At 54.1% G+C, this 11401-nt stretch overlaps 1 protein-coding gene across 3 annotated transcripts; it reads right to left on the bottom strand.

The window, feature by feature from the left end:
* Positions 1–54: 54 nt before the first annotated feature.
* Positions 55–9766, bottom strand: St6galnac4 (ST6 N-acetylgalactosaminide alpha-2,6-sialyltransferase 4). 3 transcript variants are annotated; one of them, XM_074053130.1, is made up of 6 exons: positions 9592–9766; positions 9086–9284; positions 7446–7631; positions 3871–4283; positions 1977–2084; positions 55–715 (listed from the first exon to the last, which is right to left on the bottom strand). In XM_074053130.1, exons 2-6 carry the CDS (start codon positions 9095–9097, stop codon positions 526–528), a joined length of 909 nt encoding a protein of 302 aa, XP_073909231.1. In that variant the 5' UTR covers positions 9098–9284; positions 9592–9766; the 3' UTR covers positions 55–525. The 3 variants fall into 3 exon arrangements, with proteins under 3 accessions (XP_073909231.1, XP_020019869.1, XP_073909232.1); XM_020164280.2 differs by having other exon boundaries at positions 9086–9172; XM_074053131.1 differs by lacking the exon at positions 9086–9284.
* Positions 9767–11401: the final 1635 nt, after the last annotated feature.

Genomic DNA, 11401 nt, shown 5'->3' with positions numbered 1-11401 from the left:
TCAGGGAAAGAAGTCTCAATCCCCGCCCCAGACCCATGACCACGCTAGACAGTGTCCAGAAAACATACGTTTACCCGTACACTCCTAAGATGGCCCTGTCTAAAGACACAAAGGCCCTCTGTCCAGCAAACCCTGGGCCCCAGTCTGCCGGAAGCAGGGCAACAGATTGAGAATATGGCACCAAAGGAGGTGGGGGTAGGTAGAAGGATCAGGACTGGCCTAAGGTCAAGATGCTGGTGAGTGCAGGGCCATCAGCCCAGGGCAAAGGCCACTTGAAAGACCTGGTGTTGGGATGAACCCCAAAATGAAGATATGGATTCTTCAGGGAGCAGGAGTGGAGACAAGGGCACCTCCTCCACTCCCTCTCAAGCCATGAGGCTAGAGACTGCTCCAAATAACCCCAGGGAGGGGCAGGAAGGAACCCTAGGTTGCCCTGGCATGTCGCAGGAGGTAAAAGTCATAAATTAAATGCTCTTGGTAGAGTGCGGTGGCCCACGGAGGAATGCCAGCTGCAGGTCACAGGGGCTACTTGACCCTCCAGGATGGGTGGGCGAACACAATGGGTCTCTTCTTGGCCCAGCGGGAGAACACAGCCTTCTCAGTGATGAAGCGGTGGGCACTACGGGGTGCCCGCTCATGTGCCAGGTACATCTGGCACTCGTCTAGCCGGCCCTTCTCAAAGTAGTGGTAAGGCACAGAGGGGTGGCTCTTCTCCCTGCAGGGTGCAAACAGGACTGGCAGGAGACAGGCAAGCTGCCCACCTCCCACGGCCACCCCTCCTCGGGTATTGTAGGCCCAGGGAGACCAAGCCCGGCCCCGGGGAAGGCCAAGACAGATAGGGGAGGAGCACCACAGCTGTGGAACCCAGTAGCCAGGGTTCCACAGAGCCCCAGCTCTGCCTCTTCTAAGATGGGTGACTCTGGATCAGATGCACCCTGTGAGCCTCAACAGCCCATCTGTACAGGGAGATGAGGACATCCGCCTTCCAGGGCAAGGACAAAGGCTGAGAAGTGCCCTGTGGGTCCGGGAATACTGGTGAAGGCGGCCCTCAGTTCCCCATGCACAGTTGGCACCCCTGCACACCCACCTGCCCAGGGGCACTCAGCTCCTGCCGTCTCGCCCACATGCTCAAGAAATGGATTCCGAAGAGAACAGAGAGTGAAAAATGGGCTCTTTTCTGAACTACTTAGTTATAAAAATATTGAAATATAATAGCGTTAGGTAACAGCGTTACAAAACAATACCATACCCATTTCTGAACTTGATATTATGGTGTTTAAATACTTTGAAAACTAAAAACTCTTAAGCTGGGCACCAGTTGCTCACACCTGTGATTCTAGCTACTTGAGAGGCAGAGACCAGGAAGATGGAGGTTGGAAGCCAGCCTGGGCAAATAGTTCACAAGACCTTATCTTGAAAATACCCATCACAAAAAAGTGCTGGCAAAGTGGCTCAAGTGGTAGAGCGAGCGCCTGCCTAGTAAATGCGAGGCCCTGAGTTCAAATCCTAGTGCCACACTGCCCAAACAATAAAACTAAAATTTCTCTGTAACATATCTCAAATATGTATATGTGCCTGCAATGTGTGTAGATTACTCCCTAACTGTTGAAGAACTTTCTGAGAATCGTGGCGGGGGGTTTACCCCCAGTGCTGGAAATGGAGCCTGGGACCTCATGCATGCTAGGCAAGTGCTCTGCCACTGAGCCATGCCCCCAGCCCACAGGTGCAATTCCTTTCTGGATCTTATAAGAGGCAGAGGCTCCAGGAGGTATCAGGTAGCCCAGGCCACACAGCAGGGCTGGGGTGGTATCATGGCTTGTTCCCAAGGCCTGGCACTGAGGAGTGTCTGTGCCTTGGCCACCCAGCATGAAGCCACCCCTGTCTATGAAGCCTCTACAGCTTCTTGACCCTCCAGCTTGAGGCTCTGGAGGGACCCATGCCCTCCCCGGTCCCCTCCACCCTGCGGCTGGTCTGACCTGCAGTAGCTGTCGCTGACCATCCCGTACACCACGATCTCCTCGCACAGCTCCAGGGCCAGAATCATGGTAAACCAGCCAGTGCTCAGGAAGGAGCCCGACTGCCTCCTGGGGGACGTGGAAATACAGTCAGCCAGTCCCTCCTGCACCCTCCGCTCCCAGGGCAGCAGTACAGGCTTCCTTCTTAGTCCACTCACTTCACCTCTAGGGAGGAAGTTCTGGAGGAGGCTGGGGAAGGGGCAGAGCCGGCCCATGGGCAGCAGTGGGCCAGAGGTAGAGCTGGATGCAAACCCAGGTCTGTTCACCACCCAGCCAAGTCATGCTTCCCAAACCCTGGTGATGGGGGGTGAGGCTCTGGCCGCATCCTCCCCTCGTCTATCTAAGGGACCAGGCCTGGGGAGACAGTAGGCTGCAGCAAGCACAGTGGGTAAATGTGTAATGGGAAGAATGTTTTGAGTCAAATGCTCTTCCATTCCAACCCTATCGTGCTCATTAACCTCTCTGAGCCTCTATAAAATGGGGATAATCATAGGGGGCTTCAGGGAGGGAGTCCTGTCAGTCAGTTCCCATCTCGCGTCTCCCCTGGCACAGAGGGCAGCCCCAGGCCTCAGCAATTTAGAGGCAGCAGCACTAGGTACCCAAGCCGCTGAGGGCCACCCACCTCAACCGGTCCTGACATTCATTTAAACTGAGGACCTCCTAGGCCCTGGGCTGGCCCGGAACCTGTCATACCTAGTGCTAACATTCTCAGGGGAAGGGGGAGCTGGAAGACAAATACGTAAACAAGGTGTCAGAGGGTGACGCCTGCTGCCAAGATGGTGAAATAGAATAATGAGGTAAGGAATGTCAGGGCAGGAAGTGATCCATCAGGTAAGATGGTCAGAGAGGGCTTCCCTAAGGTGACATCTCATCCAGACCTGGATGGCATGGGAAGATTGGGAGAAGAACGTTCCAGGCAGCAGGAATGTGCAAAGGCCTACAGGTGGGAACAAGAGTGGATGTCAGAGGACCACAGATGACGGCCCAGGGAGTGAAAGAGCCAGATCTCAGGGCAGGCAGGGCAGGAGAGCGAGAAGGGGAGTCTGAACTTTGTTCTCAGTATAATGTAAAGCTGCTGGGGGACTGAGGGTGGAGGACTGATGGGAAGAAAGTCATGGAGCAGGAGGGGCCCAGACTGGAGGGGCAAGGGCATTGCAGAGAGCCTGGGGAGGGGCTGCTACAAGGACAAGAAAAGATAGTGGCTGGGACTGAGGTGCCACCAAAAGCATGGAAGGAGATTCAAGAGCCAATTGTATGTGGCAGGGGACAAATGGCATGAGAGAAGCTGGGCGAAACCCATGTCTTTGGATGAACCACTAGAGGCTGATGGTTCTACTTCTTGAGCTGGGAGGAGCAGGTGTGTGGAGAAGGGGCTGGTGGGAGTTCAGAGGGCCCTTTTAGGGAAGAGATGAAATAGGAGAGGGCCAGACACGGTTGTACATGCCTGTAATCCAGCCACTCAGGAGGTAGAGATTGGAGGCCAGTCTGGGCAAAGATAGCTCAAGACCCTATCTGAAAAACAAACTAAAACCGTGAAGGGCTGGGAGGCTGCTCTTACTGTAACTATTCCTTCTGTTATCCGGAAGGGACCTCAGAGACCGACTCAGGTCTCAGACCATCTGCTCCAGAGGGCAGCGCCCCCTAACACCTCCTCAGTCAGTCAATGCCCCATCACCTGTTTGCAAGGCCCGATGCCCCTCGCCACCACTAGATTCTAAACCGGTGCTTGATGGTCCACCGCCTTCGGCCCCCCATTTAGAAGCCAGGACCACTAGGGTCTGCTGAGCACCGAGGCAGACCCAGGACAGACAGGGGGCACCTGGAGAGGGCAGGCCCAGCTGCCAGCCTGGCTCACCGGTTCTTGCCTGTCTCATCCTGGAAGATCTGGTCACAGTAGGCCATCATGCGCTCGGTAAAGGTGTACACCTGCAGGCCAGGGTACATCTGGGTGAGCTGCAGCAGCGTGCGGTAGGTCCGGCCGCCCAGAACCCGGTCCATGTGCCTGCCCTGGCCCCACACCACGTAGAGCGTGTCTCGGGCCTGCTGGAAGTAGTGTGAGTAGTTGCGGAGCAGCAGCGGCACGCTCGTGTGCGAGATGACACGCAGAGTGCTCCGCTGGCCCACGTCCGCCTCAAAGCCCACAGTGGGCGCCTGGTTCATACGTAGTACACATTCAGCACTGTCGATCTGGGCACCCAGACCCGAGCCCAGCATCTGGCCGGAGCTGGACACCACGGCACAGCTGTGGCATGGTTCACGGATGAGCGGCTGCAGGGGAGAGAGAGAGAAAGGGGGAGACTTGGACACTGCTTCCACCCACCTGCTCCTCCCTTCCCCATCATGGCCACGGATGGCTGTATCCGTTCAAAGACTGATTTTTTTTTTTTTTTTGGTGGCACTGGGGTTTGAATTCAGGGCCTCACACTTGCTAGGCAAGCGCTCTACCACGTGAGCCACCCCACCCGCCTCCAAGGGCTGATCTTAACCCATTTGGCAGATGGGCAGACAGAGTGACTTTCCCAAGGTCACACAGATAGATAGCAAGGGACAACTAAGATTCTACAGGAATCCTGTGGCTTCCTCATCAGCCGTATCTGTCACTGTTGTTGTTCCTAAGTCCTTAATAGTTTGTGCATGCTAGGGACCTTGTTAAGGCTACAGGAGCAGGTATTTATAAAGAACTTAGACCAGTTCCTGAAACAGACAGGATGTCGTATCAACATTTGTTAAGTAAACACAAATCTCAGTTCTTTAGAACTCTTAGGCCCCTCCCTTCCCACCCATAGTGCACCCGGTTTATGAGTAAAAGAAGGGGTCTCAGTGCCTACAACAGCTTTGGGAATCTCTGGTTCTCAGCCTGATCCTGGCTCTGCCCATCCCTAGCTGTGTGGCCTTAGGCTCTCTGCATCTGTGAGCCTCAATTCCCCCATCTGTAAAAATGGGCCAACATCTGCCTGGCTCACTTGAGAGGAGGCACTGGAAAATGGCTGGAGGAAATGAGCTGGTCAGACACAGATGAAGGAAAGTGCAAGAATAGGCTGCCTAGAGGCTGGAGATGGAGGACACACAGTGGATTCTTTGCAGCAGGAAAATTCCTGCCCAAACTCAGGGAGCAGATGATATTTTTCCACGTGAAAGCCAATAATCCTCTCTCTGACTTCTCAATAAAACTGATTTAGCTGGGCTTGGTGGCTCAAGCCTATAATCCTAGCTACTTAGGAGGCTGAGATCAAGATCATGGCTAGGGCTGGCGGAATGGCTCAAGCAGTAAGAGTGCCTGCCTAGCAAATGTGAGGCCCTGCGTTCAAACCCCAGTGCCACAAAAAAAGATCATGGCTAGAGGCGAGTGGGGGGAGAGGAGACTTCATCTCAACCAATAAAAACTGGGCCTGGGCATGGTGACACACGCCTGTCATTCCAGTCATCCCAGTTATATGGGAAAAGTAAAGAGGATCAGGGTCAAGGTCTGCCTGGGCATACTTCAAGACTCTATCTCAAAAATAAACAAAGCAAGCCAGGCACCGATGGCTCATGCCTGTAATCCTAGCTACTCAGGAGGCAGAGATCAGGAGGATCACGGTTCAAAACCAGTCTGGGCAAATAGTTCACAAGACCCTATCTTGAAAAAACCCATCACAAGAAAGGGCTGGTGGAGTGACTCTAGGTGAAGGCCCTAAGTTCAAACCCTACTACCACAAAAATAAATAAATAAATAAATGAACAAATTAATTAATTAAATAAAATAAAACCAAAGCAAAAAAGACTGGCTCAAGTGGTAGAGCACCTGCCTAGCAAGCTCAAGTTCCTGAGTTCAAACTCCAGTACCTCAAAAAAAAAAAAAGAAAAGAGAAAAAAAGTTTGTTTTGAGACAGAGTCTTGGTATGCAGTGCAGGCTGGCCTCAAACTCACTATGTAACCAGGCTAGCACAGAAAAGTTGGAATACTCCTGCCTGTCTCCCAAGTGCTGGGCTTATAGATATGAACTATCATACCCAGCCTCTAAGATCTTTTTAAATGCCCAGAGAGTGACTGGCACAGTAATGGCCTTGCCCCAAACTGTTATACACTGCAGATACTCATTGAGTAGGGAGTCAGAAGTCAGGGCTCCCGGAAAAGGACCTGCCTCTCACCATGCCGGTCCCTATGCTTTCCTGGGGAACTCGGGTTTACAGAGGCATGAAAAGGATATAGGGACATTATTCCAGTCAATAAAAAACACACTATGAAATCCCACTCAGGGATATTTTATATTTGATGATGTTGACTTAAGGACTTGGAGGCCCACTTTCTGTGCCCCAGTGATAAAAGAACAAGACTTCTTTATTCTGCCCTTGGTTTGGGCTGTCCTGACAATCAAGGGTCTGTTCTGATCCTAGGTCACCACCAGCCCTGAGCAGTATTGTCCTTGCTCTCACAAAGTCTTTATATTTTTAATTTAGTTGTTCTTTTGGTGCACTGGGGTTTGAGCTCAGGGCCTACACCTTGACCCACTTCACCAGCCCCTTTTTGTGATTTTTTTTTTTCAAGATAGGGTCTCGTGAACTATTTGCCTGGAGCTGACTTTGAATGGTGATCCTCCTGATTTCTGCCCCATGAATAGCTAGGATTACAGGCTGGAGCCACTGGTGCCAGGCTTCTTCATCCCATATTTATGGATGAGAAGGCAACTGAGGTTCACAGGGAAGAGACCCAAAACCCATCTCCAGTAAGGCAGGGTTCCTGAGCACACGCCCTTTACCAATATTTCAAGAGCCCACCATACTGAGAACCAGGGGACGTCCATCAACGCAGGACACCTTTGAGAGAATAGCTAAATAGCAAACCTACCACATGGGGCCATCAACAACAGGACAAGGAGTGTGACGTGCCCCAAACCTCACCAGGCAGAGCCAGTGTGAAGAGGTGAGCACCACGGGCAAAGGCCACACCTGCCTTGTCAAAACTTGTACCCCAGTGGCCCTGTCTCCCTCATAGAGGAAGAGCAGTGGCATGGGACATGACCTTCATTTATGCCATCTCTCTGTCCTTCACAACAGTCAGCACAAGACCAGACACTCTGCAGGTGCCAAGTACACACGTTATACAGATCGCGGGTACACGAAAGGCACGAGCCATCCATCACAATGCTAGGATGGTGTCCATCCCTCCCGCTGCACTGCCTCCCGGGTGAGCAGTCACCCTGTCTGCCCCATCTTTATATCCCCAGCATCCAGCTGGGAGCAGGCAGGCCACATTTGCATAATACAAAAAGACTGTTTCCTCCGAGAATTTAGGGCTCAGTGAGACAAAGTGACTGGCAGCGCTCACATAGCTGGTGAGCAGAGAGGTCAAGTTCAGTATCTAGGCTGGCCTGGCACAAGCCCAGTTCTCACTAGCCCCTGGAGTTGGGGGCATCCTGGCAGCACTGACCACATGACCTGGCTGACTCACCTTTCCATCCGGCACACTGCTGTATCCACTGAAGTGCAGGGGGCCTGGCACAGTGGGGTTGGAGCCCACAGGAAGATGGCGGTCCAGGCAGGTCGCCAGGCAGAGGGGCAGGCAGGCCCAGCAGCACAGGAGGATGTAGACGGCAGAGAAGGCCAAGGAGCATAGCACAATGAGCAGAAGGCGACCCTGGGGGAGACAGTCCTCATGGGGGGCTGCACCTGGCCTCCAGGCTCTAGACGCTACTTTAGCAGCTCCAAGAATCCCCAGTCTCCAATGACTGAGCCTTCCTGGGGCTACCAGGCTCTGGAGAAGCCTGGAGGTAACACCAGCTTCCCCTAATCTAGATAAGGAAAGCAGTTTGGGGTGGAGCGTTTTGCTCTAGCTGCACAGCAAGGAAATGCAGGATAGAAGTTTATCTCTAGGTTCCAGAGCCCATATTCTCACTTGGAAGACTGACTGGGTGCACTATGCAGCCTCTATACCTGCTCCATAGCCATGACCTTCAGCCCATGGCCCAGCGCTGCCCCCACAGACCCACTTCCAGCTCCACCCCTAGCTGACTCAGTGCTTCCTCCTGGCTGAGGACCAGGATCTGGTTCAGCAGTCCAGGGGGTGGAAGGAGACCCAAGGAAATGCTTTCAGTAACTGGAAGACCGCTGCCTGAGGCTCCCGCCTGGAGGAACCATGTGCCAAAGGCTGTTTGAACCAGGAAGCCCTCTGTACCCTCTAACCAGGTCTGGCCTGGGGCTTTTCCTGCTGGCAGATTCAGTGAAAGCCCCCACCAAGACTTGGAGAAGTCGTATCATCTGGTAGAGGACAGGACCCTGGGTCTTGCCACTGTGTGCTGAACAGTTGTGGCCACAAGTCTGTGTCTTTCTGGGCTCCAATTTTCTAGGCCCTAAGCTATCCTTCAGAACCTCCTCATAGCTGGCCAACGCTCTTACAATTAGAGGTGAGGAAGCGGCTCCCACCTGCAGCCCCCAGCATATCCTGCCGGAGGCCCCCCCTTTCTTTTCTGCCCATAAGCCACATCAACTTCTAAAAATAAGTCTCCTCTGTACAGCCAGCTGTTCAAGGGTGGGGGTTCAGTCCCTGAGGCCTCAGGCCCTACATAGCACCTGGTCCCCTGCCCACAAGGGACCAGAGACCCAGAGACCTTGACTGGATCAGTGGAGGATGGCTCCCCTAACATCAAGTCTCTCCCCCCACAACCAAAGGCTCCCAAATAAGGAAAGAGCAGCTGGCCTGAGCTTTCACTGGCTATTCTGCTCTCAAGTGGACCTCACGAGGGTGACCTGTAGTACTATTATCTCGATTTTATGGGGGAGAAGAGCAAGAAACAGAAACCAAAAGGGGATGTCACTTTCTTGGGGTCACACACACACACACACAGAGGTGGGGACTCAAACCCGCCAATCCCCCTTCTCTGCTTAGAGGCAGTGGGGTTAGAGGCAACCATGGGGCTGGGGTGCAGCTAGGTGGCAGAGCTGTGTGCTTAGCATTTGCAAGGCCCTGGGTTGCATCCCCAGCACACACACACATACAAGTGACCATCAGTCCTGCGTGGGAAGGCCGAAAGCTGCTCTGCCCCAAGTTAGCTCCAAGTCCCCAGTGGACCCTCCTCCTTCCGTGCCACTTACCCGAGCCTTCATGCTGTCGCCGGCCCTCAGCAGTCAGGAGACTGCTGTCCCCAGGACTTGGGATGGAAAGGGGTGTGAGCTGGGCACCTGCCAAGACCCAGAAACTCAGAGCCAAGAAGGGATAAGGCAGTCCGAGTCCCAGGATGTGGGGAGAAATGAGGCAGGGGACGATACAGGCCAGGGTCAAGACAAATGGCGCCTAGGAATCAAACACCTTAGTCTTCACACATCGGACATGCAAAGGAGCTGTGATCAGCGACTCTCGGGAGCCCTCCCGCCAAACCAAGCCCCATCGTGCAGGTGGGAAGGAGAGGCAGAGAGGAGGCATTGTCGGTTCAAGGTCACCCTTCGGCTCTGAGGCTGATAGAGCCAGGAGCCCGATTTCTACCCCAGCCATCCTTCCTCCCTACCCGCGGGACGATGGAGAGGCCTGGGACCGCAGGACATGGGATTTTTTTACCCTTCTTCAAGATTCCACAGCCCCCTCCCCCGGGCCGGGCGCTAACCAGGTGGACGAGGCAGGGCGTGCCGGAGGCTCACGATCCGCTGCTCGGAGCTCCATGTCCCGCGGGCCGGGCGAGCCGGGATCGAAGCCGGAGCCTCGGGGCGGAGGCGGCGCCGCGGCCTCAGCTTCTTGAGGTTGCAAGTCAAACCAGCACGGCCGGAGGCGGAGGCGGGGCCTGCGGAGAGGGGCGGAACCTTGCGTGCCGGGGGCGGAGTCTGCACGAGAGGGGCGGGGCCTACGAGGGCGGCCGGCGCGACCTGGGGCGTGGCCTGCGCGGCCGGGGCGGGACGTGCGTGGCTGGCGCGGAGGACTGTGGTCTGGGGGCGGAGCCTCAGCATCCTGGGCGGGGTCTAAGCTCCAGCTTCTCTTCTCCTTTTTTTTTTTTCCATCCTCCCCCATTACTACAGGGTTCCTGCCTGGGGCCGCAGAGGAAAGAGATCTAGAGGGTGTCAGAGCCACCGTGCAGTGACTGTCTGGCCGTGCAGACTTCAGTTTCTCCTTTTCTAAAATGGGAGGGGTGGGGGCAGGGAAATTAAGCAAAAGCTTCGGGTCAGGCAGCCCTGGGTTGCAAGCTGATAGGGCTCCTAGATTTAGCAAAATACAAGATGCCAAGTAAAATCGGAATTTCAGACACACGATGAAAAATGAGTTGATTTTCATATAGTTATTTTATTTTTATTATGTCCATGTGTCCCTCTCCTGCGCCTCAGTATTCCTCCTCGGTAAAGGGGAAGAATAACCACACCCCTCGGGGAGAAGGGGTAGGGGAAGCTCATGACAGAACCAGAATTCAAACCCGGGCAGCTTCTCTCCAAAGTCAGAGCTCTGACCGCCACTCGGGCCTCCCAAAGGCAACCTTGCTGAGTGTCGTCCATGAGCTCCTTTGGGGATGTCAGGCTGGGGCAGGGAGGACTGAAGACGCAGGTGTGGGGCTTTAGGAGGAAGGGAAGGGCTATTGTGAAGTGGAGAACACACTTCCTGTCCCAGATCTTAAAAAAAAAAGTGTCCATCTGCAGCTTGGCACCCTTCTACGTCTACCCTCTCCAGGTTCAAGAGGAACCCCTGAGCCTGATGTTCTAGGCCGCAGGCCTTTCCTTGTCCTGTCGAGGGAACAGGGAGGGTGGCCGAAGTGGCCCTGCCTGTGGAGGCCTCCTTTGAGCATAGCTCTCCTTGATCCTCCCATGAAAGGCATACAGTGGGTTCTCAAAGTCACGGCCCTTGTGGCTTCCCCACAACCTCATCCTTCAACTGTCTCTTCATACAGCCCCAGCCCCAAGGGCACAGCAGTAAGAAGTTTCCTCTGCATTCATTCGTCACCCACAATGGCTAAGGTGAGGGTTCCTTCCCCAGAGGAGCAACACCTTCCTTGCTAGTGCCACATGGAGACAGGGTCATGTCCAAATGGCTCAGGCTCTCAGGGCAGATGAGATTCCAAGTCCTCAGTGGAACCAAGACCAGGAAATTCCACAGCCCCAGATGAGGCTCTTCAGTTTGGTTTTGGGAAATACTCACTGTCCTCACCCCAGCCTGCAAGTCCCTGCATGATGTGAATGCCTAACTCCCTCTCAGTCACCTTCCATCCCTTTGACCTCTAATCACAAGGAGCTCATTCCTACCTCAGGACCTTTGCACTGCATTCTGTACCTGGACAGCTCTAGTCACGTGGCCAGCTCCTTCTTGTCAATCAGCTCAAACCTCACCTTCTCAGAAAGTTTCTTGCTAAGCCACCTATCCAACGCTATGTCCTCATTCCTTTTGAACCCGGGATGTTTTGTTTTGTTGTTGCTTTTGAGACAGGGTCTCACTGCATA

This window comes from Castor canadensis, chromosome 13 (genome assembly GCF_047511655.1).
Source record: "Castor canadensis chromosome 13, mCasCan1.hap1v2, whole genome shotgun sequence".
NCBI classification, from domain to species: Eukaryota; Metazoa; Chordata; class Mammalia; order Rodentia; family Castoridae; genus Castor; species Castor canadensis.
The sequence above is the reverse complement of the archived record's forward strand: the minus strand, read 5'-3'. Positions and strand labels throughout refer to the sequence as shown.